This window comes from Canis aureus, chromosome 2 (genome assembly GCF_053574225.1).
Source record: "Canis aureus isolate CA01 chromosome 2, VMU_Caureus_v.1.0, whole genome shotgun sequence".
Lineage (NCBI taxonomy): Eukaryota > Metazoa > Chordata > Mammalia > Carnivora > Canidae > Canis > Canis aureus.
Genome location: NC_135612.1, coordinates 84,821,457 through 84,845,892, shown reverse-complemented (window position 1 = coordinate 84,845,892; position 24,436 = coordinate 84,821,457). Strand labels below are relative to the sequence as shown.

At 37.2% G+C, this 24,436-nt stretch overlaps 1 protein-coding gene and 1 pseudogene across 4 annotated transcripts in view; one reads left to right on the top strand and one right to left on the bottom strand.

Moving 5' to 3' along the window:
- TBC1D19 (TBC1 domain family member 19) overlaps positions 1 to 24,436 on the top strand; it is a 141,564-nt gene that overhangs the window by 17,100 nt on the left and 100,028 nt on the right. Inside the window, exons 2-4 of one of the 4 annotated variants that reach the window (XM_077880420.1) lie at positions 13,887 to 13,959; positions 14,919 to 14,964; positions 21,274 to 21,349. The exons of 1 other annotated variant lie outside the window; for it this stretch is intronic. In XM_077880420.1, coding sequence (XP_077736546.1) covers positions 13,887 to 13,959; positions 14,919 to 14,964; positions 21,274 to 21,349 — 195 coding nt within the window. Of the gene's footprint in view, positions 1 to 13,886; positions 13,960 to 14,918; positions 14,965 to 21,273; positions 21,350 to 24,436 lie in introns of those variants that run through there. 2 more of the 4 variants (XM_077880424.1, XM_077880425.1) reach the window with 2 other exon arrangements.
- LOC144291167 (interleukin enhancer-binding factor 2 pseudogene) lies at positions 6,706 to 8,014 on the bottom strand (annotated as a pseudogene).

Here is a 24,436-nt window from a genome sequence, read left to right as displayed (position 1 = left end):
TCAGAGTGGCTGCACTAGTTTGCATTTCCAACAACAGTGTAAGAGAGTTCCTTTTCTCTACATCCTCGCCAAAATGTGTTGTTTCCTGATGATGGGTGATCTTTTCATGTATCTGTTAACCATCTAGATATCTTGTTTGGAAAAATGTCTGTTCATGTCTTCTTAACTGGATTATCTATTTTTTGGGTGTTGAGTTTGTTAGGTTCTTTATAGATTTTGGGTACTAGCCCTTTATCATATATGTCACTTGTAAATATTTTCTCCCATTATGTAGGTTGCCTTTTAGTTTTGTTGATTGTTTCCTTTCACTGTGTAGAAGGATTTTATCTCGATAGTCCTAATAATTCATTTTTGCTTTTGTTTCCCTCGGGTCTGGAGATGCATCTAGTAAGAAGTTGCTACAGTCAAGGTCAAAGAGGTTGCCACCTATGTTCTCCTCTAGGATTTTGATGTTTTCCTGTCTCACATTGAAGTCTTTCATTTATTTTGAACTTATTTCTGTTAATTGTGTAAGAAGGTGGTCCAGTTTCATTCTTTTGCATGTCACTGTCCACTTTTTCCAACATCATTTGTTGAAGAGACTGTCTTTATTACACTGGATATTCTTTCCTACTTTGTCAAAGATTAGTTGACCATAGAGTTGAGGGTCCATTTCTGGATTCTCTATTCCATTGATCTGTGTATGCCTGTTTTTGTTCGGTACCCTACTGCCTTAATGATTACAGTTTTGTAGTATAGTTTGAAGTCTGTAATTGTGATGGCTCTAGCTTTGGTTTTCTTTTTTAATGTTACTTTGGCTATTCAGGGGTTTTTTTTGGTTCCATACAAATCTTAGCATTATTTGTTCTAGCTCTGTAAAAAATGCTGGTGTTATTTGGTAGGGATAGCATTGACTATGTAGATTGCTTTGGGTAGTATAGATATTTTAACTGTATTTGTTCTTCCATTACAATATGGAATGTTTTTCCATTTCTTCATGCCTTCAATTTCTTTCATAAGTGTTCAGTAGTTTTTAGGGTACAGAATTCTTCTTTGGTTAGGTTTATCCCTAGGGATCTTATGGTTTTTGGTGTAATTGTAAATGAGATTGATTCCTTGATTTTTCTTTCTGCTGCTTCATTATTGGTGCATAGTAATACAACAGACTTCTGTACACTGATTTTATATTCTGTGATTTTGCTGAATTCCTATACCAGTTCTAGCAATTTTGTGGTTGAGTTTTTCAGGTTTTCTGCATAGAGTATCATGTCACCTTCGTTGTCAATTGGATGCCTTTTATTTCTTTTTGTGGTCTGATTGCTGAGGCTAGGATTTCCAGTACTATGTTGAACAACAGTGATGAGAGTGGACATCCCTGTTGTGTTCCTGACTTTAGGGGAAAAGCTCTAAGTTTGTCCCCATTGAGGATGATATTAGCCATGAGTCTTTTGTATATGGCCTTTGCGATGTTGAGATATGTTCCTTCTATCCTTACTTTCTTGAGAGTTTTTATCAAGAAAGGATGCTGCATTTTGTCAAATGCTTTTTCTGCATCTACCGAAAGGATCATATGGTTCTTATCCTTTCTTTTATTACTGTGGTGTCTCACATTAATTGATTTGCAGATATTGAACCACCCCTGCAGCACAGGAATAAATCCCGCTTGATCATAGTGAATAATCCTGTTAATATACTGTTGGATTTGATTAGCCAATATCTTGTTGAGAATTTTTGCATACATGTTCATCAAGGATATTGGTCTATAATTCTTTTTTTTAGTGGATCTTTCCTGGTTTTGGAATCAAGGTAATGCTGGCTTCATAGAATGAATTTGGAAGTGTTCTTTTCATTTCTAGTTTTTGGGAAGAGCTTCAGAAGAATAGGTAATGATTCTTCTTTAACTGTTTGGTAGAATTTGCCTGGGAAGCCATCTGGACTCTTGTTTGTTGGGAGATCTTTTATTTCTGATTCAATTTCTTTGTTGGATCTGTTGAAGTTTTCTATTTCTTCCTGTTTCAGTTTTGGTTGTTTATCCAAAATAATGTATCCATTTCTTCCAGATTACCCAATTCGTTGGCCTGTAATTGCTCGTAATATTCTCTTATAATTGTTTGTATTTCCGTGGCGTTGATTATGATTTCTCCTATTTCATTCATGGTTTTATTTATTTGGATCCTTTCTCTTTTCTTTTAAATAAATCTGGGTAGGGGGTTATTAATTTTGTTAATTCTTTCAAAGAACTAGCTCCTAATTTTGTTGATCTGTTCTTGTTTTGTTTTTAATTTTTAGATCATTTATTTCTGTTCTAATCTTAGTTATTACCCTTCTTCTGTTGGTTTTAGGCCTTATTTACTTTTCTTTTTCCAGTTCCTCTAGGTGTAAGGTTAGATTGTAAATTTAAGACTTTTCTTGCTTCTTGAGCAATGCCTGTATTGTTGTATACTTACCTCTTTTGACTGCCTTTGCTGGATTCCAAAGGTTTTGGACTATTGTGTTTTCATTTTCATTTGCTTCCATGTATTTTTTAAATTTCTTTTTAAATTTCCTGGTTAACCCATTCATTCTTTAGTAGGATATTCTTTGACCTCCACGTACTTGTGGCTTTTCCAAATTTTCTATGATTTGTGACCCAATATGTGATCTATTCTAGAGATTGTTTCATGTACACTCAAACAGAATGTGTATTCTCTTTTAGGATGAAATGCTCTGAATATATCTGTTAAGTCTATCTGGTCCAGTGTGTCATTCAAAGCCATTGTTTCCCTGTTGATCTTCTGCTTAAATGAATTGTCCATTGCTGTGAGTGGCGTGTTAAAGCCCCTACTATTATTGTATTATTGTCAGTGAGTTTCTCTAAGTTTGTTATTAATTGATTTATATATTTGGCTGCTCCCAAGTTGGGGGCATAAATATTTACAGTTGTTAGATCCCCTTGTTGGATAGACCTCTTTATTAATGATATAGTGCCCTACATCATCTCTTATTATAGTCTTTGTTTTAAAATCTAGTTTGTCTGATATAAGTATAGCTACTTCAGCTCTCTTTTGATGTCCATTCACATGATAGATGGCTCTCTACCCCTTCACTCTCAATCTGGAGGTGTCTTTGGGTCTAAAATCAGTCTCTTGTAAACAGCATGTCGATGGGTCTTGTTTTTTATCCATTCTAACACCCTATGTCCTTTGATGGGAACATTTAGTCTATTTACATTCAGAGTAATTTTTGATAGATATGAATTTAGTGCCATTGTATTACTTATAAAGTCACTGTTCCTGTAGATTGTCTGTATTTCTTTCTAGTCTTTGTTGCTTTTGGTCTCTGCTGCTCAAAGGTCTCCTTTAGTATTTCTTGCAGAGCTGGTTTAGCATTCACAAACTCCTTTAGTTTTTGCTTGTCTTGAAAACTCTCTCTCTTCTCCTATTCTATTTTTTTTAAAAGATTTTATTTATTTATTTGACAGAAAGAGAGAGAGAGAGCACACACAAACGGGGAGCAGCAGAGAGAGAGAGGAAGAAGCAGGCTCCCTGCTGAGTGGGAAGCCTAATGCGGGGCCCAATTCCAGGACCCCAGGATCATGACCTGAGCCGAAGGCAGACACCCAATCAACACCCACCGTCTCCTGTTCTAAATGACAACCTGCATATTTTGGCTGCATAGTTTTCCCATTTAGCGTGTTGAATATATCATGCTGGTGTTTTCTGGCCTGCCAAGTTCTGTGGACAGGTCTACTGCTAACCCACCCTTGTATGCCCACCCTTGTAGGTTCAAGGACCTTTTGTCCCTAGCTGCTTTCAGAATTCTCCTTATGTTTGTATTTTGCAAGTTTCTCTATGATATGTCTTATTGTTGACCTGGTTTTGTTAATTATGAGGGAAGTTCTCTGTGCCTCTTGGACTTGAGTGCTTGTTTCCTTCCCCAAATTAGGGAAGTTCTCAGCTATAATTTATTCAAATAAACCTTCTGTCCTTTTCTCCTACTCTTCTTCTTCCGCAATTCCTATGATATGGATATTATTATGCTTGTGGAATCACTGAGTTCCTTAAGTCTATATTCATGATCTAATAGCTGTCTTTTCCTTTCCTTTTCAGCTTCATTATTTTCCATAGTTTTATGTTCTATATTATCTACTCATTCCTCTGCTTCTTCCATCCTTGTTGTGATTATAACCAGTTGGTTTTGTATCTCAGTTATAGCATTTTTTATTTCAGCCTGACTAGTTTTTAGGTCTCTTATCTCCTGAGCAAGGGTTTCTCTGGTGTCTTTTATGCTTCTTTCAAGCCTACCTAATATTTTTATGACTATTGTTTTAAATTCTTGCTCAGGTATATTGCTTATATCTGTTTTGAGCAAATCTCTGGCTGTGATTTTTCTTGACCTTATTTTTGGGGGATAATTCCTCCCATTTTGTCATTATGTCTAGGTTCCGGTCTTTTGCATATTCTGAAAGCTTGTTACATTTCCTGCTCCTGAGAGTAATACTGTATTAAGAAGGAGGTCATACACTGTCCAGGGCCTTGCACTTCAGGAAGTGTTTCTGGTGTATGCTGTGTGCACTTTGCTGTTGTGTTTTGACTGCTCTTTCCCACAGGTCAGTCCTCTGCAGAGTTGTTCCTTGCTTGTCGTGGGGAGTGTTTGGACCTTTAATTAGGTGTGCTTTGATTTGTGTGTTAACATAAGCCTGAAAATGCCCCCGAAAACCTGATCCAAGAAAAGAGAAAAGCAACAAAAAAGCAAACAGACAAAAAAAAACTATAAGCCTGATTCCAAAGAAAAAGCCTGACCCAAAAAATGAGAAAAGGAAACAAACATACAAGTAAACTAGCAAAAAGCTATAAGCCTGATTCCAAAGAAAAAATGAAAGCAAAATGTGGTCCTGTTTCCACCAGAACTGAAACATGCTTTGGCGCACTCTCTGATCTATGACTCGGTACATGCGGAGGGCCTGTGTTGGTCCTCTGGAGGAGAGGCCTACTGCATTGCGTCACAGTCAGACCTAAGGTCTGGTGGACCTTTTGTCCTTGGAGAGGCAATATACCGTCTTCCAAATGTACTCCAGGAAGGATGACATTCTCTCCCAGTCCAACCCAGAGGGTCCTCGCACCACAGAATTTGCAGGAATCCTATGTGCTGCTTTCTTTCCCCCTCTCCCTGACTTCTTTTGTATAAAGGGCTCTCTTCCCTCTGTGCCCCTGTGGCTTTTTTCTCCTCTAGTTCACATCTCTGAACCTTGCATTTGCTCTAGTCTCTCCCTCTAATTGTGCAGATTTTCTTAATCCTCATTGATTTGCTAGTTGTCCAAAATGATCTGATGTTGATCTAGCAGTGTTTGAAGGATGAGACAAGCTCAGGGTCTCCCTATTACTTGGCCATCTTAATTCTCCCCCTAGTTTACCGTTTCTAAGTTAGAGTTTCTAAGCTAGGAAACCCCTAGAAAGGAGAGTTTTATTAAATGGTTAGTTGGCCTAGAAGAGCTCTGTAGTTTCTTTTAACCCTGAAATTCTGTGATTCTTCAGACACAGAAAGATGAAGCATGATGGCATAGTGAGAAGTGGAGAGGATGGGGGCTTCTTTAAAGGGAGTTAAAAGATCCTTGGAATCCTCTTTTGTAGACCTTGCTATGCCCTGCTTTGTACTTCATGGAGTCTGTAGTCTCAGGTTACTGCTCAGCTTCTTGGACTTAGCCAAGTCATTAGCCACTTTGCTTCTCTAGTTTTCTTTACTTACCAGGTTTAGAAATTTAAGATTGCCAATGGCTAATGCTTTGGATTAAGATTGTTCTGGTGAAAGTAGAAACTGAATTCTTGTGTGTATTTGTGTGTGTCAAGGGTGGTGGGAATAGAGGTAGTCATGTGTGTTTAGAGTGCAGAATGGTGAAGTCAACATAATGTCAACATAAATAAATGGGTGAAGGATGTATGCAGGGTAATGTACACGCTTGCTGGATTATATTTTTTATCCTGTTTTTACCAGCTCTCATAGTGAGTTAAAGGTGTTTTGTTTAAAGAAAGGCTTAAATTTTGTTGTAGATATATTAAAAAACCTCTACCTCCAGGCACTCCCTCCCTGCTAGTCTTTTACATTTAGTCCATGGTCATCTGGATACCTCATATTTTATAACACAACTTTATTTACACTGGACTGACCAACTAGAAATAACTTTGAAAAATTTTAAATTTAAATCTCACAATAACCTAGTTCAGTTATTACTTTCCCTATTAAATAAAGAACACTCAGATACAGAGAGGTTAAATTACTTGACCAAGATGATAAATAAGGTTGAGAGATGGGGTGCCTGGGTGGCTCAGTCGGTGAAGCGTCTGCCTTCAGCTCAGGTCATGATCTCAGGGTCCTGGGATCCAGCCCCACATTGGGCTCCCTGCTCATCGGGGAGCCTACTTCTCCCTCTCCCTCTGTCCCCTGCTCGTGCTCTCTCTCTCACTTTCTCTCTATATATTTCAAAAAAAAAATTTTTTTTTTTTTTTTTTTTTTTTTACTAGGAAGTACTTTAATCATTTTTCTTAGAAAAAAAAAAAAATTCCAGACACTTAACAGTTCACAACATTTCAACAACGAAGTACTGGTTGGAGAGGTTTCCAAGAACTGGGTTTTCTGAAGTCTTAGGAGAAAAGCTGGTATTGTTTCACTATAGATGGATGGCATAGGTCATAAATGGAAGACTTCTGGCTACTGAGCCAATCAGAACCCAGTGGAATGACACTTCTGTCTCCCCTATCCCTCAGAAATGCCCCCTTATTAAAGCTAGGAGCAGTTAGCTTAGGCTGCAGTCTTCCCCTTGGACAAGAAACGGGGTGAAGAGAAAGGAAGGTCACTCCTGAGTCTCCATGCTTCCTCTTCCTCTCCCTCTCCTTGAGGTGGTTCTTCTGTATTCTCCTCCTCTGATTCTCCTTCCTTCTTTTCTGGTGGCTTCCCATAAACCTTTTCTGAAGGTGTCACTATCACTCCATCCCAGGTAGATATCTCAGAAGCAAGATAGCTGGCATCACCCTCCTGGCCAAGAATCTTCCGAAAACCACCATGTGAGAGGATACGGACCAGAATCTGAGCTGTATAGCGCACCATGTCCTGTTGTTCCAGAGTCATGACTGTGTGTACTCTGAAGTTGCCACTTTCACAGGGGTCAGTGATTCCCACTGACCCTGGCAGGAACAGTCCTGCAGCCAGAATCTGTAAGCACCGCCTGTATGCCACATTTAGGGCCAAAGGCTGTCTGGTGGGATTGTTCATCACAGCATAGTGCCCGAGTAGGTCAAGGATCCAGGGTGTGAGTGGCTCAAAGCCAGGAAAACGAATCCACAGGTTCTCAGCAGTCTAATGAGAACTTTAACTGTGGACTGAGAAGCATTTTCCTCAAACCAGCAGGCATGTCTGATGGCTGCTGAAGCACTCTGCAACCCCCTGATATCCAAATGGAGTTCTGGGTCCAGTTTTCGGAGATTGGGTGGCACTGTTGTAATGAGAATCTTCACTGTAGCATCAGAAGAACTGATCTCAAAGCCAGTTTCGTTGGTCAGCATGGTTAAAACTTCAGAAGGATCCTGTGCTCTCAGGCTTTCCACAACTTCGTTCCCTAGGGCGGCAGCAGCTTCCAATGTTGGCAGAATCTTTAGGATTACCACCAGGTCAGCCACATTGTGTCCTGTAGTCATTGTTCCCTTTTTATACGATCCCACCTGTCACACTTCTTCAGTTTGCTCTTCGAATGTCCCTGGAGCCACAATCAAATTGTCAGTCACATTGTTGATTTTTGTCACCAGAGAAAGGATAGACGCCTGTTCAGCAGAATTAGGAGCAAGATCATGATTCCTCTTCAGCAAGGCCTCACTGAAGGAAGTTTCGTCAGGCGCTGGCTTGACCTGGGGGAAAGCCATCTCACACAGATAGAAATCAAATGGAATATGTGGCACAAATGGCTGGAACCCGCCTCCTGGGCCTCCTCGGGACCCGAAGTGCCCGCCGTGCCCTTGTCCTCGGTCACCCCTCATGGCACCCTAAGCCCCGAACAGTGGAAGCCACCCTAACCTCAGAATAAAATCTTAAAAAAAAAATAAGGCTGAGAGATCTTCTGATGCCAAATTCTGTCCTTATTTATTTAGTCCCAAGTGGTTTTAAAATTGTGCTCTGTTATACCCAAGGAAATGTCCTATTTATTTAAAAATTCTTTTTCTTGAAGATTTTATTTATTTATTTGAGAGAAAGAGAGAACGAGCAGTGGGGAGGGGCCGAGGGAGAAGCATACTCCCTGCTTGCAATGTGGGGCTCGATCCCACGACCTGGAGATATGAGCTGAGCTGAAGGGAGATGCTTAGCTCACTGAGCCACCAAGGTACCCCTATTCAAAAATTCTTAATTTTAACAGTAATATAAATAAAATATATTAAGCACTATTCTTGAAAATGCATTGTTATATTAAATACTTCATAATCAAGTGTTGTGCTTCCAAGTTAACTTGTCTGCAGATAAATCCCAGGAAAAAACCCTGTTTCTTTCATCATCTTCATATATAGAGACACTTAATGTGTCATTGATGAGCAAGGATATAATTCTACATTGGTCTTTCAAAATATTGAGGTTTGCGCATGCGGACTCACGGTTCATTGTGTGAGTAAGGATACTAGCGCAGGGTGTTGGCAGAGCACAGGTGCACCTGCTCAACAGAGGTTCCCTTAATGATATTACTGTGGCAATGTTGGACAAATGAGCCAGTGACACATCACGTAGTGGTAATATGATATGTGTAGTGTTAGCAGTTATAAGCATCAGAAACTCTGAGTTTAATACGTATGATAACTAATATCAGTGATTTGTTTTCTTATTTATTTATTATTTATTTATTTATTTATTTATTTATGTTTTCTTTTTTAAACAGATTTTATTTATTTATTTTTTTAAAGATTTTTTTTATTTATTCATGAGAGACAGAGAGAGAGAGAGAGAGAGAGAGGCAGAGACGCAGGCAGGGGGAGAAGCAGGCTCCATGCAGGGAGCCCGACGTGGGACTCAATCTGGAGACTCCAGGATCATGCCCTGGGCCGAAGGCAGGTGCTAAACCGCTGAGCCACCCAGGGATCCCGAGATTTTATTTATTTAAAGAGAGAGAGCAAGTGGGAGGAAGCGCAGAGGGAAAGGGAGAGAATCTCAAGCTGAGAATGGGGCCTGACATAGGGCTCCATCCTGTGACCCTGAAATCATGGAATGAGCTGGAATCAAGAGTTGGACGCTTAACTGACCGAGCCAGCCAAGTGTCTCTTCCGTAATTTATTTTCAAAAAAACAATTCTCCCAGTCTCCTCTTTCGATTTCCCGCAGCAGTTTAATTTGGGAGTGTGCTGAAATTGCCAGGAAGCTATTAAAAGTACAAACACTTATTTCTGTGAATCAAGACTTTTTATGTTGAACAACCAAAACAAAATACAAAAACAAATTGGATATTGAAGCTGTATCATAATAAAGCTATATACTTCTAATGTAATTAATTATACTTTAGTCAATGAGAGAACACTCATTTTTACTGTCTACTAATACCACTTTCAATGTGTTTTATATACTAGGGTTTTAAATTGGGTTTCATTTTAAAAAGGGATTATGCTACTAAAGCATATTCAAGAACTGTCTTACCATGTTGCCCTCCTGTCACTGGCCTGCTTTTGCTTTTTAAGTTTCTCAAGAATTTTTTTTTTTTTTGAGAGAGAGTATGAATGGTATGGGGAGAGGCAAAGGGAGAGGGAGAGAGAGAATCTCAAGCAGACTCCATGCTCAGTGCGGAGCCTGGCATTGGGCTCAGTCCCATGGCCCTGAGATCATGACCTGAGCCGAAATCAAGAGTCAGATGCTCATTCAGCCAAAGCACCCAGGAGCCCCAAATTTCTCAAGATTTTTATAATTATGTTGATGATTAGGAATTTGATTTGCCTTTGATTAAAAAATATATCTAGGAAGTCTAGCAACTTTAAAATACTGTACATATTTAGAAGGAATAACCAGTTTTTTTCCCTTGAAATTCTTTTAATTATGCTACCTCAGAGTCATTTCCAAATATAGGCTTAGTAAAGGAAAACCTATTTCCTTTTGCTTTGGTGCTTTTGAATAATGAGCAAAGTTTTGCAGCTTTTAAAATCCCTGGAATAAGAGACTAGAAACCAGTTTCTTTAGTTAGCAATAACTTCTATAAAGTTCCTTGCTTATTTGGGTGAAAATTGTATAAAAAGGATAGAGCATGATTTGACCGATAAAATTTTTTCAAGCTACAATTAGTACTAAGTTAATACTAGAGATGCAAAAATGAAGTTATGGTCCTTGCCTTTGAATTTAAGAGTCCAGAAGAAAAATAGGTGAGCTGAAAATTACAATATAATCTGATGAGTGTTGTAACAGGAACAGAGTGTACTATCTTTGTAGGCAAGTGGTAGGGGTGAACTAAGAAAGGAGGTGGTATTTGAGGGATGTCTTGGAAGTTAGTAGGTATCTGCCAAGATGGTGAGGGAGCACTTGCATCTGAGAGACAACATGAACAAAAGCGTGAAACTCTTAAAATACTTAACAGTTGGGGGATCAGTGAATGTGGTTCACAGTGACTAGAGAGAGAGTAGGGTGTGTTGGGGAGAGAAGGTGTGAGAGAGGAGAGGATGTTGTTAGCTTGGTGGAAGAGCAGCTGATGAATTTGGAGAGTTAAGTTGGTCTACGTTGTGAAGAGCCAAGTGTGCCCTGTTGAAAAGTTTAGATTCCTTATTTTATGCTGTGGAGATTTGCAGTCAGGAAGGCCTTCTGTTTTAGGAAGAAAATGCTGGAGAATGGATTGATAAAGAGGAGAGAAATTGGTTCATTTATTCAGTAAACATTAATTGATCACCTATTATGTGAAAGTAACCATTCTAAGCATTTAGGATATAACAGTGAACAAAAAAGCAAAGATCCTTGTTTTAGTGGAGCTTATTACTTCTAGTGTAGGATTATAGACAGTGTACCAATAAACATAGTAAATACATTAATCATATGGTATATTAGAAGGTAATAAATGCTAAGAAAGAAGAAACAGTAAAATAAGGGAGTGTGAAAATGCCAGGTGGGGAACAATTGCAATTTAGATGAAGTGGCAAGATGTACAGTTTGGAAGCTATTACAGTGATCCAAATGAGAAATGATGAGGACTTAGGCTCAAATGTGGGACTTTAGAATGGAGAGAAGGAATAAATTGGCATATTTTTCTTTTTTGATGCTTTTTATTGTAAAATAAAACACAGAAACTGTATAAAACAAACCTGCCAGGTAATGAATGATAAGATGAACGACCATATAACAACCACCCTTTAAAAAAATGAAACTTTGCCAGCCACACCAGAAACCCTTCCATTTGACCCACTCCAATCACAAACTCCTCCCTCCCAAACAACCTGGTTTTTATTATGGTAATCGTTTCCTTGCGTTTCTTGATACTTCTATTAGGCAAATATATAACCCTCACATGAAAATACCCTAACTTGGTCTTGCCAATTAAAAACGTTTTTAAATTTAAAAATAATTTTTAAAAATATTTATTAACTTGAGAGAAAGAGACAGAACACGCATGAGTTGGGGAGGAGCAAAGAAGAGAGAAAGAAAGGTGAAAGACACTCCAGCAGACTCTGGCTGAGTGCGGAGCCTGACTGGGGTCATTCCACAACCCTGAAATCATGACCTGAGCCAAACGAAGAGTTGGATGCTTAACCAACTGAGCCACCCAGGTGCCCCTAAAAAAAGTTTTTTTTTTTTTTAAAGATTTTATTTATTTATTCGTGAGAGACACACAGAGAGAGAGAGAGAGAGAGAGGGGCACAGACACAGGCAGAGGGAGAAGCAGGCTCCATGCAGGGAGCCCAATGTGGGCCTCGATCTCGGGTCTCCAGGATCATGCCCTGGGCTGAAGGCTGCACTAAACCGCTGAGCCACCTGGGCTGCCCTAAAAAAGTTTTTTTTGATATGTCTTTTTAAATCTACAGGTTTTCTCTCCTTCCCTTTGTTTTCCTCACACCTTGTGAGCTAAAGAACAGAGCCATTTGATCTTTAGAATTTCTCATATCCTGGGGTTTTCTGAATGCACCCTCATGGTGCAACTTAACATGTTCCTTTAGCCTTTGTAGGACTTGTAAATGGACAGCAGGACCAAGGGCTTGATGAGACTGTGGTGTCATCCCTTTGCAAGGGAGTGTTCTTTCATTGAGAAGTACATAATATCTAATTGTCTTTTGCAATGTTAACAGCTCTTTCTGCTCAATGCCTAGAATTAGTCATTTATTAGGGGTTGCAAAATGGTGATATTCTGTTTATATCCCATCTGTTTTAGTTACTAGCTGGAATACTTTTATCGAGGTATTTCCTTTTATTTATTATTTAGTTACCCTGTGATGTGCAGTTTATTTAGGAAAGGCAAGAAGACATGCCTTTTCCTTTACTTACTGGCTTTCAAGATAATACATTAGTTCCCAGTCATCCTCAATATTTATTACTCTATCAGTATTTTCTCTTCAGAATGACCATATCTGGAAAGGGGATGCTGGTTGGTCAGTGTCAAGAATTCACAGATGCTGGGCTTTCACAGTCTCTTCAGACCTCATCTGCTATATTCAATTAGGCAAAACCCCTCCCAGTTTTCACTCCTGTTCTAAAATTGGCTCTTCATATGTTCCAGTGAAAACAGTGTTGGCTATTTTGGGGGTTCTCCTGTTTCACATCCATCATGTACCCTACTACTTCCTTTGGCTTTTTCCTGCATAAATGCTAATACCATACAGGTCTTATGGTTGTTTGTTTGTCCCCAACTATTGTGGGGATATCTTTTCACTAAGTTTTGTTGTAAATGTTTTCCATGGGATTTTGGTTTTCCTATTCAGTTGTTCGGACTGTTTTTATGTGGAAATCAGAGAGATTAAAAAACAAAATAAAAAAAGCACCCAAACCAAAAAATAACTCACTGCCTCCAATGCCATCTTCCCAGAAAGGGGTTGAATCTTTGAGGGGTTAGAGTAGAATTAAGAATAACTAAATTTTCTGATTTAGAATATCTGGTGCATGGTAATTTCCTTGATTGGGATTAAAAAATAGATGAGCAGGAAAGAATAGTGAGTGGAAGTTAAGATCAATGTTTGATTTCTTAGATTTGAAATACTTATTAGTTACTCTAATAGTAATGCCTTCTTAAGGAATACTTTTAGAATTTGATAGAACTAGATGATAAGAGATCAACACTTTGAAAATAATCAAAGCCATTATAAATTGGAGAAATTATTACTTTTGGTAAAAATTACAGTGTGAAAAACCAATAGAATAGAAAACATGCACTTGAAGATGAAGGAGACACTAATAAGTATTTGTGAACTAGTAGTTTTATGTGTTTTCCATAAATCTGCACAACAAATAAAGGTTTGCATTGAGCAGCAATCCAAAGAAGAAGATGCTATTCAGAGATCCATTTGTAAGGGATGCAACTGGGTTTTTAAGCCATTAGGTGTAAATGCCACAGTATATGTTTGATATAATATTAAGGAAATGAATTTATAAAAGCTAAGTATTTTTCCTGCTAGAAAAATAGATATTAAGTATTCACAAAGATAAAAGTCCTAGATAAAAATGTTAAGTGTTTATAAGCTGCAAGTTTTTATATTTTGAGTAGACTACGGTATACCATCACAGATCCTGTATTTTAAGAGTAGGTAAAAAAGTCTTCTCTATTATGAGCTATTCTAGATAATTCTATTATCTAAAGGTGCTCGGACTTCAAAATGGGATTTTTAAAATAGTATGCACATTTGGACACCTCTTATAAAACTTTTCATTCATATTTAATATCAACCCAAATGACTTTCTTTTGACCTCTGTCTTTTCCTTTCTTCTTTTTCTTCTTCTTTCTAAAATTAGGCCAGTCTTCAGAGACCTGAGATTAAACTTGAATCACTAAAAGAAGATATTAAGGAATTCTTTAAAATATCAGGTTTGTAAGTTGCTTTTTTCTCTCCTAATTCTTTAAGGGAAAATAAGGAAATACTTCATTTGGAGGGAATATTTTATCTTCACACTTCAGTTACTCATTCAAAATTGTGAAGCAGTGGCTGGGTAGTTTTCTCTTTGAGGAGAATTAGAACTTTCAGATATTTCAATAAAATACTGCAAAACTTCAGGAACACTGATTAAACTAATCAGTTTTGAATGTAGTTTACTTTGTGATCAAAATACATCCTGAATGTATGAAGAATCTCCCTCGCCAAGCACCTCCTCTTTTGCTTCCACTTATGGCTTCTTTTCCTTTTACACTTTTTCCCCCTCCTCTTTTCTATCCTTTCAAAGAAAAGAAAAAGAAAACCCTAATTTCTTTTAGAGCAAGAAAAGAGGTTCTGTATTTTCTAACCTTTGCACTCGGAAATTGGCTTACTTGAGATATTAACTGGTTAAGTTCAAGTAGTTAGTGGCCAAGCTAACTGGTCTGATGGTACCTCATAATAATGTTTCTGTTGTTTAGGAGTTTGCTGACTAGTTAGTTTAACTAATTGGTTACGATCTGTCTATCAGGTGCCTGGATGTTTCTTGCCCTTCCCTTGGCACATTCCTCATAGCACTAGTAGTACAGTAGACAGCTGTAATTTTGGCATTAATTGAGCACCTTAGCAGTGGAAGAAGGAAATGTTCCTCCAACCATGAGAAAATGGTGCAATGGTTTTACTTAAAAAATAGTGTCATATTGATAATTTTGCTACTTAGTGTTTGCCAACAGACACTGTGAACATGTAGGAAATACTTCATTCCTTAATAACACTTACACAGCAATTGGCATTTGAAGAAGTTATTTCACAAATAAATATGCTGTTAGAGTTTTAGTGAGATAAATTTAATTATAATGTATGCTTATTTTTAAAACTAATATGTTTGTGTATTTTATTCTTTTTTAAAAAATAGGTTGGGAGAAGAAACTTCAGAATGCTGTTTATAGTGAACTGAGTGTGTGAGTTTTTTCTACCTATTTTGAGATACCATTATGTTTAGCTGTATTTACTTTGTAAGTAATGAATATAGTATTGCTGTGTACACTCATTATATTACATTTTTCATTAGTATTTATATAGCATTTCATTTAAATTAATACATTGAAAAATTACAGTCTTGCCTGAGAATGAATCATAAATAGGTAAGGTTTTTTTACCACTGAAATTTTTATGTTAACAATTCATTTATCCAGTGTAGTTAGGGAAATAAGTTAATATTTCAGAAAACTGAAGCTTATCAATGTTCTTTTTATTGCCATTTTGGATATTAACCCTTTATCTGTCTTTATAAAGCAACTGTTCTAAATATAATTAACTTTTTAAATGTTTTTTGCAAGATTGGTGTCATTATTAAGAAAATCAATATTTTTGTTAATCTGGACTTGCCCTCAGAGTCTGTTGAGGTGTATAAAACTATTTGTCGTTACACAGAATAAGGAGTGTTAGCGTTTATAGTTTATTCAGTCTTCCATTATTCATCAGTTATTTACTGAGCACCTACCGTGTGCTAGGCACTGGGAATATAATATAGAACAAGAAATCAACTCCTACCCTCATGGAGTTTATAGTCTAATGGAGTTCTTATGTTTTGTTTTTGTTTTTTTTTTTTACTGCTATCAGTGTGCCTGTGTCTTTCACATTCTCTAGATGCTAATACTTCTGTTTCTAACTTGTCCCTTCTAATCTGCTGTTAATTAGGAAACAAGATAATCTAGTTTATCAGAACTATTTCTAAAATAAAGAGACTCAGGGATCCCTGGGTGGCGCAGCGGTTTGGCGCCTGCCTTTGGCCCAGGGCGCGATCCTGGAGACCCGGGATCGAATGCCACGTCGGGCTCCCGGTGCATGGAGCCTGCTTCTCCCTCTGCCTGTGTCTCTGCCTCTCTCTCTCTCTCTCTCTCTGTGTGACTATCATAAATAAATAAAAATTAAAAAAAATAAAATAAATAAAATAAAGAGACTCAGATGAAGGCCTGTGAACCTGTGGTTGGACACACATTTTAAAAATTAGTATTTGCTTCTTTGCTTGTCATCATTTTCCTGGTTGGTTTACATTCTTAAATAAGATCATATTTAAGTGCTTTTAATTGAAGTTGACTATGACCATACCCCTGGTCCTAGTCACCAAGGAATAGATGTTTATCATGATAAGTAAAGTTTTAAATGTACAATATGCATAGAGATGCCACAGGTTACTTATGAACATGATGATTTATCTCTTTTCTATTACACAGAAAGCTTGTAACTTTGTGTGTCTTTCTGTCCAATAATGGTGTAATAAAAGTATCTGGTTGTGTGTAATTACAAATGGTGGATTCTCATCCATTGTTCATCATCCTCATCCAGAGGAGATATTACTGATGATTGCTATTTTTGTAGTCCAGTCCATTTCTGAAATTTGTTCTATGAGTGAATACTGAGTGCCTTTTTACTTGATGGCAGGGATAGTGTTTTTCATTCATTGTCTTACTTTTAGTATCCTAACAGTAAATATTAAATAAATATTTTTGAATAACTTGTTGGGATTTTTGAAGGAGCAAGTAGTATCACCTTTTTTACTCACTTGGGTTCTGAAGAAATTGAGAAATAAGATAAAATATAAAGGCAAATGGGAGATCAAAACTTACTTTTATTACTGATAAAGACTAGATAAGAGGACATAGCTTAGTGCAAGAGCAAAATAAATCCTTTAACTGAACTCCAGAATTAAATAGATTTAAACTTCCAGTTAAATAGCATTGGTGAGCATGTTTGGTTTATTATTCCAAAAAATTTTGTTATAATTTTTATTTATGATAGCCACAGAGAGAGAGAGAAAGAGAGAGAGAGAGAGGCAGAGACACAGGCAGAGGGAGAAGCAGGCTCCATGCACCAGGAGCCTGACGTGGGATTCGATCCCGGGTCTCCAGGATTGCGCCCTGGGCCAAAGGCAGGCACTGGTTACTGCGCCACCCAGGGATCCTATTATTCCAAAATTTAAAAATGGTGTAACAAGTAAAGCCCTGGAGAGAGGCCAAGAGTGTTACAGTAATGAAGCTCTTTCCACAGGGAAGGACACATCCAGCTTGGAGAAGAAGTGTTTCCCCTAACATAAATCAGGAGAATAAAGTGAATTTAGTATATTGTGTTGCATTTTCCATTGACAGAAACCATTAGATGGACAAGTAAAGAAAGCAAAGAGTAAAGTAGAAGAATTCACTAGGTTAAATAATTGGAGTGGAAAAAAAAAAACCACGCTCTTTCCTAATAAAGGTGTAGACACATGAGCTATACTTCATTTTAGTAAACATGCCAAAGATTGTTTTCTGATTCTTCTTTAAAAGAGAAAAATTTTTGTTTTCTGTCATTTACCCAAAACTTAAATTGTAGCCTGGGTTAGTTCTTCCAACTTAAGACTACTTATTTGGGGTGCCTGGGTGGCTTAGTCTGTTAAGGGACCCACTCTTGGTTTTGTCTCAGGTCATGATCTTGGGGTCATGGGATCGACCTTATTTAATTATTGTGTTAATATTTAATAGGCAATTAAATGAGTGTTTTACGCAAGCACTGTACTAAAAGCACTTTAAATGAATTGTCTTATACATTGTAATCTTCACAACAACCCTATGATTGTGGAATTTATTACTATAACTGTTTTACAGAAGAGAAAACTGAGGCTGAAACTACTTAAATAATGTCCTGAAGATCATATGGCTAGTAAATGATAGCATTGGGTCTTGACCTCCAGCTGTTTGAATCCAAAACACATGTGTTTTACTACATCTCACATATGTGTACATCTTATGTCTCACTTGTATTAAAAGTGTCACCAAACAAGTATATTTTACATTTCTTTTAGTGCCTTCTATAACGTCAAATAAATGGTATTGAGTCAGCAGCAGGTACGAAGGTATTGGGCCACCAACCAATGCTAACACACAATATTTGTTAAATTGATGATACCCAGGAGTTATTAATCCTAAACTTACTAAAAAACTTAATTAAGATAGTCTTTACATGGAATATGCACTTTATTTTTTTGGTCTTAGTTTTCATTGTACTTTGTGTAGCACAGTTGATAAAGAATTAGGTTACCTATAATTTTCCTTTAAGGAATATCAATTAAAGAAGTAAACCTTTTAAAAAGTCTTTCTATATAAGTATATATTATAAAAACATACACCATAGTCTACTGTTATAGGTGATATATGCAGATGTTTGCCACACTTTAGAGAGGTGTGAATGTTGAACAGTAGTGGACCAAAAACGGAAAGGTTTTAATCATGGGTACCATACACTAGATCACAGGACGTGGTTACGTCTTGATAGACATTCATGGCATTTGCTGGAAGAGTACTCAGGCAGTAGACCAGAGTACTTCCAAAATGTGCTAATCACATAGTTCTTCTTTACTGCCTTTTGAATGTTTCTTTAAATATACTTGCTATGTATTATGTACTGAGCTAGAAATTGAGGATAATGAACAAGCTGGATAGTTTTTGCTTTCACGGAGCTTACATCTCAGTGGGGCACACATAGTTTAAGGCGGCAATTATAGTACAACATAAGTGCTATGATGGGATAGTACAAGGAACACAGAGAGGAGGCACTTGATCCAGGTTGGGGATGTCATGATGGCTTACCAAAGGACACAATATTCAGATTGAGATAAAAAAGCTAAGATAGAGAGTTAGTCAGAGGAAGGAGTAGAGAAGAATGCCTTAGGCCGAAGGGATGCCTTACTTCTTCCTCAAGACTCGATATTTATTTTATTTACTTACGTACTTAACGATTGATTGATTGATTCAAGAGAGAGAGAACATGTGAGCATATGCGTGGGTGGCAGGGCAGAAGGAGAGAATCTTTCATGCAGACTCCATGCCGAGTGCAGAGCCCGATGTGAGGCCCCATCTCATGACCCCTAAGATCATGACCTGTGCTGAAACCAAGAGCTGGCTGCTTAACCAATGGAGCTACCCAGGTGTCCCTCAAAGCTTTTTAGACCGGATCCTAAAAACATTTGGGTATCATTTTAGAATTTTAAGCAGAGTAGTGACATGATCATATTTGCATTTTATACTCACTCAGCAGTATACTGGTTATCCAGTTTGTGCCACAAATTATGCTAAACACTGGAAATACCATCACTGGGGGATAAGGAAGACATTACCCCTGGCTAAACAGCTAGGCAAATTGACAAATAGGTTGAACATAGTGGAAGGAGAGGAGACTGCTTAAGAACCTGTCAGATGAATACAGGCAAGAGATGTGGGTTGTCTAAAATGGTGGCAGTGGGGTGGAAAAGATGAGAAGCATTTCAGGGGACTCTGGGACAGGAGGAGGCAAGAGTCAAGAGTGCTGTGCAGGTTTCTGTGCTTTGTTCCTATCTGGCAAACTTCATCTCCTCCTGTAAATATGGGAGCACTACAAGAACAGAATTTGAGCCTGTTTTGTTTACAGATCTATTTCTAGTACCTTAAATGCTTAGTAGATCCTTACTAAATATTTCTGAGTGAATAAAAATCTAACTTAATTTTGGCTTGACATTAATGATTTTGGGGTTGCCACCTCTTATTACCTATTTATGGATAAACTTCTTTGTGGATTAAGTAATTTAAGATTATCAGTAAGTGCTTTCAAGTTTCAATCCTAAATTTCTAAGTTTTATTAAATTTAGAAATAATTATCATTAAAATGAAAGGGTTTAAAAACAATATTTAATTCTAAACTACGTGTCCCTTATGAATGATGAACAGTATGAAATATGTTTTTCAAACTATCTGTATATATGAAGAAATATTGAGATATATAGATAGATAATTTTTTTTTCGTTTGTAAGTGGGGAATGATGATTTATTTGGGTACATGAAGTACAGATTTCAGTGGAAAGAACAATTAGCTAAGAATGATCATTTGGTAAAACTGCTTTAGAGATTGGATAGAACAGGTTGCTTTTTCTATTCCAGAAATGTTTCCTTGGCCATTTCAGCATTTTACTCTTAGGTCCTGGGATAAGTATAAATAATCTTGATATATCATACACACTTTACATGTTGGTGTCCCCCTTGGGATAAGGTATTTCTTGAAAATTCAGTGTATGGTTCTTGAGTATTGGAACATGACTGCTTTGCTGTAGGTACAAGTGTTATGAATAATTCCAGTAGGAGTTACATGTTGTTGTGAAAGAAACTGGAATCACTAAGTAAATGTTGAATTGTTACGTTTTCCTATTGTGCTTTCTGTGATTTCACATTACTGTGTGTCTCATTCATTATATTCCAGCCATTCTGGCCTTTTCTGATTTTTAAACATTCCATATGTTCTTACCTCAGTCAGGGTCTTGTGCTTGCTGCCTCTCTGCCTGAAATATTCTTCCCCTAGATCTTTGTATGGTTGGCTCCTTCTCACTTACGTCCTAGTTCAAGTATTAGCTCCCCTAGACACCTTCCCTCCCCTTCCAAATCATTTCTATCTCATTACCCTGCTCTCATCTCCTCGTGGCACGCATTACTATCTGATATTGTTCTATAAATTTCTTTCTTTCTGTAGTTATTGACTGTCTTTCTTCTCTAGAATGTTATGTATATGAGAACAGGTGATGTTGTCTCAATTACCTCCATACACTTAGCACCTAGAATGGCTCAAATATTTGTTGAATAAATAAATGTTTTCTTAATAAAAATAATACATTTTGAATATGAGTGTAAAGTTACTTAGACAACAGAAAGAATACATAAGACATTAACATTTTAAAATTTTATCAAATTCATGTATTATATATTAAAACATGGTTCTTATGAAAGATAGTATTTATATCCAATCATGTAAAAATACATAATGGAAAAGGAAATTGAGAGGAATGAAGAGTTGATATGTTAGCACATTCATGAATTTTTTTCTTTTCTTTTTTTAAAATTTTTTTCAACCTTAAAAAATTCCTCTAAATGTTACAGTATTTATATCCTAACAATACAGTTCTGACAATTTTTACATGAGCATTTACAAAACTATAAGTAATTTTAAAATTACCTCAAAGTATAGATTCAAATTATTGTGCAATTCAACTTTTAACAGGTAATTAAATTGCTAATCTAAAACTGTAATACTAGTAGGATAAGATTTATTAGAGCTTTATTATGTTGTGGTACCTTCTGTAAACACTCAGAATTGCCGACAGATATTTTATTTCGTTTATAACATGGACCACAGAGGTAAGTGATTTCTAACAAAGAGAATTAATTATTTATCAAGATAATGTACAATATTTAGCTGCCTCTTTCTGTCCATAGGTTTCCTTTACCTAGTCATCCTGCTGCACCTCCTGAACATCTGAAAGAACCTTTGGTATACATGAGGAAAGCACAGGTTGGCTATTGTTTATTTTTTATTTTAGTTTTCCACACCAAGTTCTATAATGCAGAATGAGAGCACCTTATTGGTATCAGGAGCATATATTATACATTATATGGAAGTCTGGGTAAGAACCACTCCAGCGATGTAAATAGTATTTGCATGATCTCCCTTTTTGCTCTCAGTAATAACCAAGGAGCACACCTACTTAACTACAGTAATCCTGAAAACAGTGAGTAGAAGGAGGGATAAATCATGTACCATACTGGCCTGAAACTTTAAATGTGATAAAAGTATTATGTGACCATTTATTCCTCATGCTCTGTGATATTAAAAGAATGAGATGGGGATGAACTGACTCGGGCTTCCCTTAAAATATTGGCTTTTGAAGCCAGTGATACTGATACTGTATATGAAGGACGTTTGTTCTCACAGCAGGCTGCTATATCGTACTGTATTCTATTACAGAGCTCAAATGAACCTACTCTCTAAAATGTCCTAAAACAACTAAAATTCACTTTTAAAAAAAAGAAATGCTTTTCAATAGAAAAACTATAAAGAATCATTAAAATAGGAGCTTAGTAGATTCTGTTACATGCACCTGACCTCTGGACTGTTCTTCACGTTGGTGTGGCCTGGCCCACCTGCCTACAAGAAGGTCTCTGCCAGCCTCCCTCGAGGTGCTGGGTGCGACTCTCTGCCGCTGCCCGGGGGCTTATGGGGCACCACAGAGTTGACTTTTCTCAATTATAGTCTCAGAGATTATCATGAAAAATTTCATATATACCCCAAAGAACTCCTATAAACCCATCACCCAGCTTCAGTTATCACAGTGGTTCATTCTGCTCCGAAGAAATATTCTGCTGCTTTATCACATTCCAAGCAGTGGATGGGAGGCAACTTTTAATTTTTCAACTTTCGTTTAAAAAACTCTGAAAATTAGATGATGAAAGGAAGCAATATGAACAAAAAAACATGGAGATATTTCAGGAAATCTGTAATATTTTCAGATCTTTGGGTGGTGCCTTCAGATCCAGCAATCAGACAGTATTATCGATATGTCATAAAGCATAATTACTAAATGATACATGTATGAAAAAATTGTTTGACTTTTTGTTATAAAGATATAGACTCAAAAAAATGAAAGTAAAAAGGTTGGGCCTGAATTTTTTTTTAATATTTTGGTGAGATTTGAAATTTCGAAAGTTTTAGAGAAAGTATCGGTTTTAGCATATTAGGTGTAAGAAGCAAAATACTGAAGTTATTTTCCTGTCGTGACTGAAAAGAAGAGGTAGAGAGGTAAATAACAGGTCCATTCTTCAAGCCTCTGCTAGTTGCTGAGAACATATCAAATGGTAAGTGTGTGTGTGTGTATTACTCCTCTCTTTTCTTTCCAGACTGAGCCGCTAACTCAGGGGTTGGTACACTACAGCCCGTGGGCCAAATCTACGCTGCCATCTGCTTTTGTACAGCTGGCAAGCTAAGAATATTTTTTTACATTTTCAATTGGCTGAAAAGCCAAGAGCATAATAATATCTGTGACCCATGAAAATCATAGGAATTAATAAAATACGTTTTACTGGAAAATAGTCTTGCTCGTTTATTTACACACTGTCAGTGGATGCTTTTGCACTACAGTGTCAGAGTTTAGTAGTTGCATAGACACCTTTTGACCCGCAAGGTCTAAAATATTTATCGTTTGCCTTTTTACAGGAAGCTTGTCAATCCCTGCACTATATTGTTCATTCTTTCAGAGCAGGGACTGTTTTTTATCCTCAGCATCTAGCACAGCGCTTAACCTATGGGACGCTATTTGTTGAAATAATTGATTCTTTAACTGTGGTCACACTAAATATCTCCTCTACTAGTTAGCGTCTGCATGCCTTCCTTTGTTCTCCCTGAGTCATCTAGTTCTTCAGCTCCCTGTTCTATTAGGCAGTTCTCTCCTCTTTGCACAAAAGTTCCTTAGTCTGGATGGCCTAACTACCATCCCAGCATTGTGCTCCCCTGCACCTCATCATCTCTTGCCCCTCTAGATTTCTGTTCTGTCTGCCATTCCGATCCTGAGTGTAAGGCTACCTCTGTCGTCTATTTTCTTCTCCCAAACTGTGGAATACTTAGGAAAATCACATGAATTTTATGTTTACCATCAGTTTAGTCTAAATCTGTTTATCTTTCAGTGGATTCATTTTGCTGCCTGTCCGTCCTTTTGTTGTTATTTATCATACATTATCTGCTTTCCAGTTAGGGTTTCCCAGAGTTTTTCCACACTTGGGTAGCCCTTAAATTCTACCTCTCTCTCATTCATTTTTAACATTTGCCACTTAGTTTATTAAGAACATTCAGGTCGTCTTATTCAGGCCTCCACAGCTTCCCTCTTCTTTGCTACCACATTCCTTTACCTCCAGTGATCATAGAGATCAACTATCTACTGTGCATTTCTGATGTGAGGTCAAACTCAACATGTCTAAAACTGAGTTTATTATGTTATTCCTAAAATGAACGTCTCCTCCTGACCTTCCTATTTCTCTTAATTCATCATTAGTATAGTAATTTAGACTTGAAATAGCTTTCATCTCTGTTTTCCATATCCAAGTAGTCATTGAGTCCTATAAATTATTTCTTCCCGTAGTCTTAGAGCCTTCTCTTCCTTATTATTATCAAGGCCATTACCATGGTGATCACAGTGATGAGGAGGAGGACGACGACTACCTTTTTTGAGTGCTAACTTTGTTTCAGACATTAATTCACATCCTTGTCTTTTTCTTACACCTCCTGATTTTCAGCTTGTCTCTCTCCCCATCTTCATATGTACTCTTACCACAATTAACTTTATATAGCAGGTGAAACCTTGTAAAGTATCTCATTGCCTTCTCACCAATCTTCAGTGACTACCGATGCCTTACAAGTTCCTCCTCCAAAGCAAAACATGTAAGAATCTTTGCTGTTTGTCCCTAGCTTCCCTTTCCACTTTATCAATCTCTGCTGTCTTATAACTATTCTGTAATGTTCTTCCACATGAATCATTTTGCCTTTCCCTCTTGCATCTTTCTTATTTTTGTTTTCTTGTCCTAGAAAGCTCTTATTGCCTGCTGAGCATCA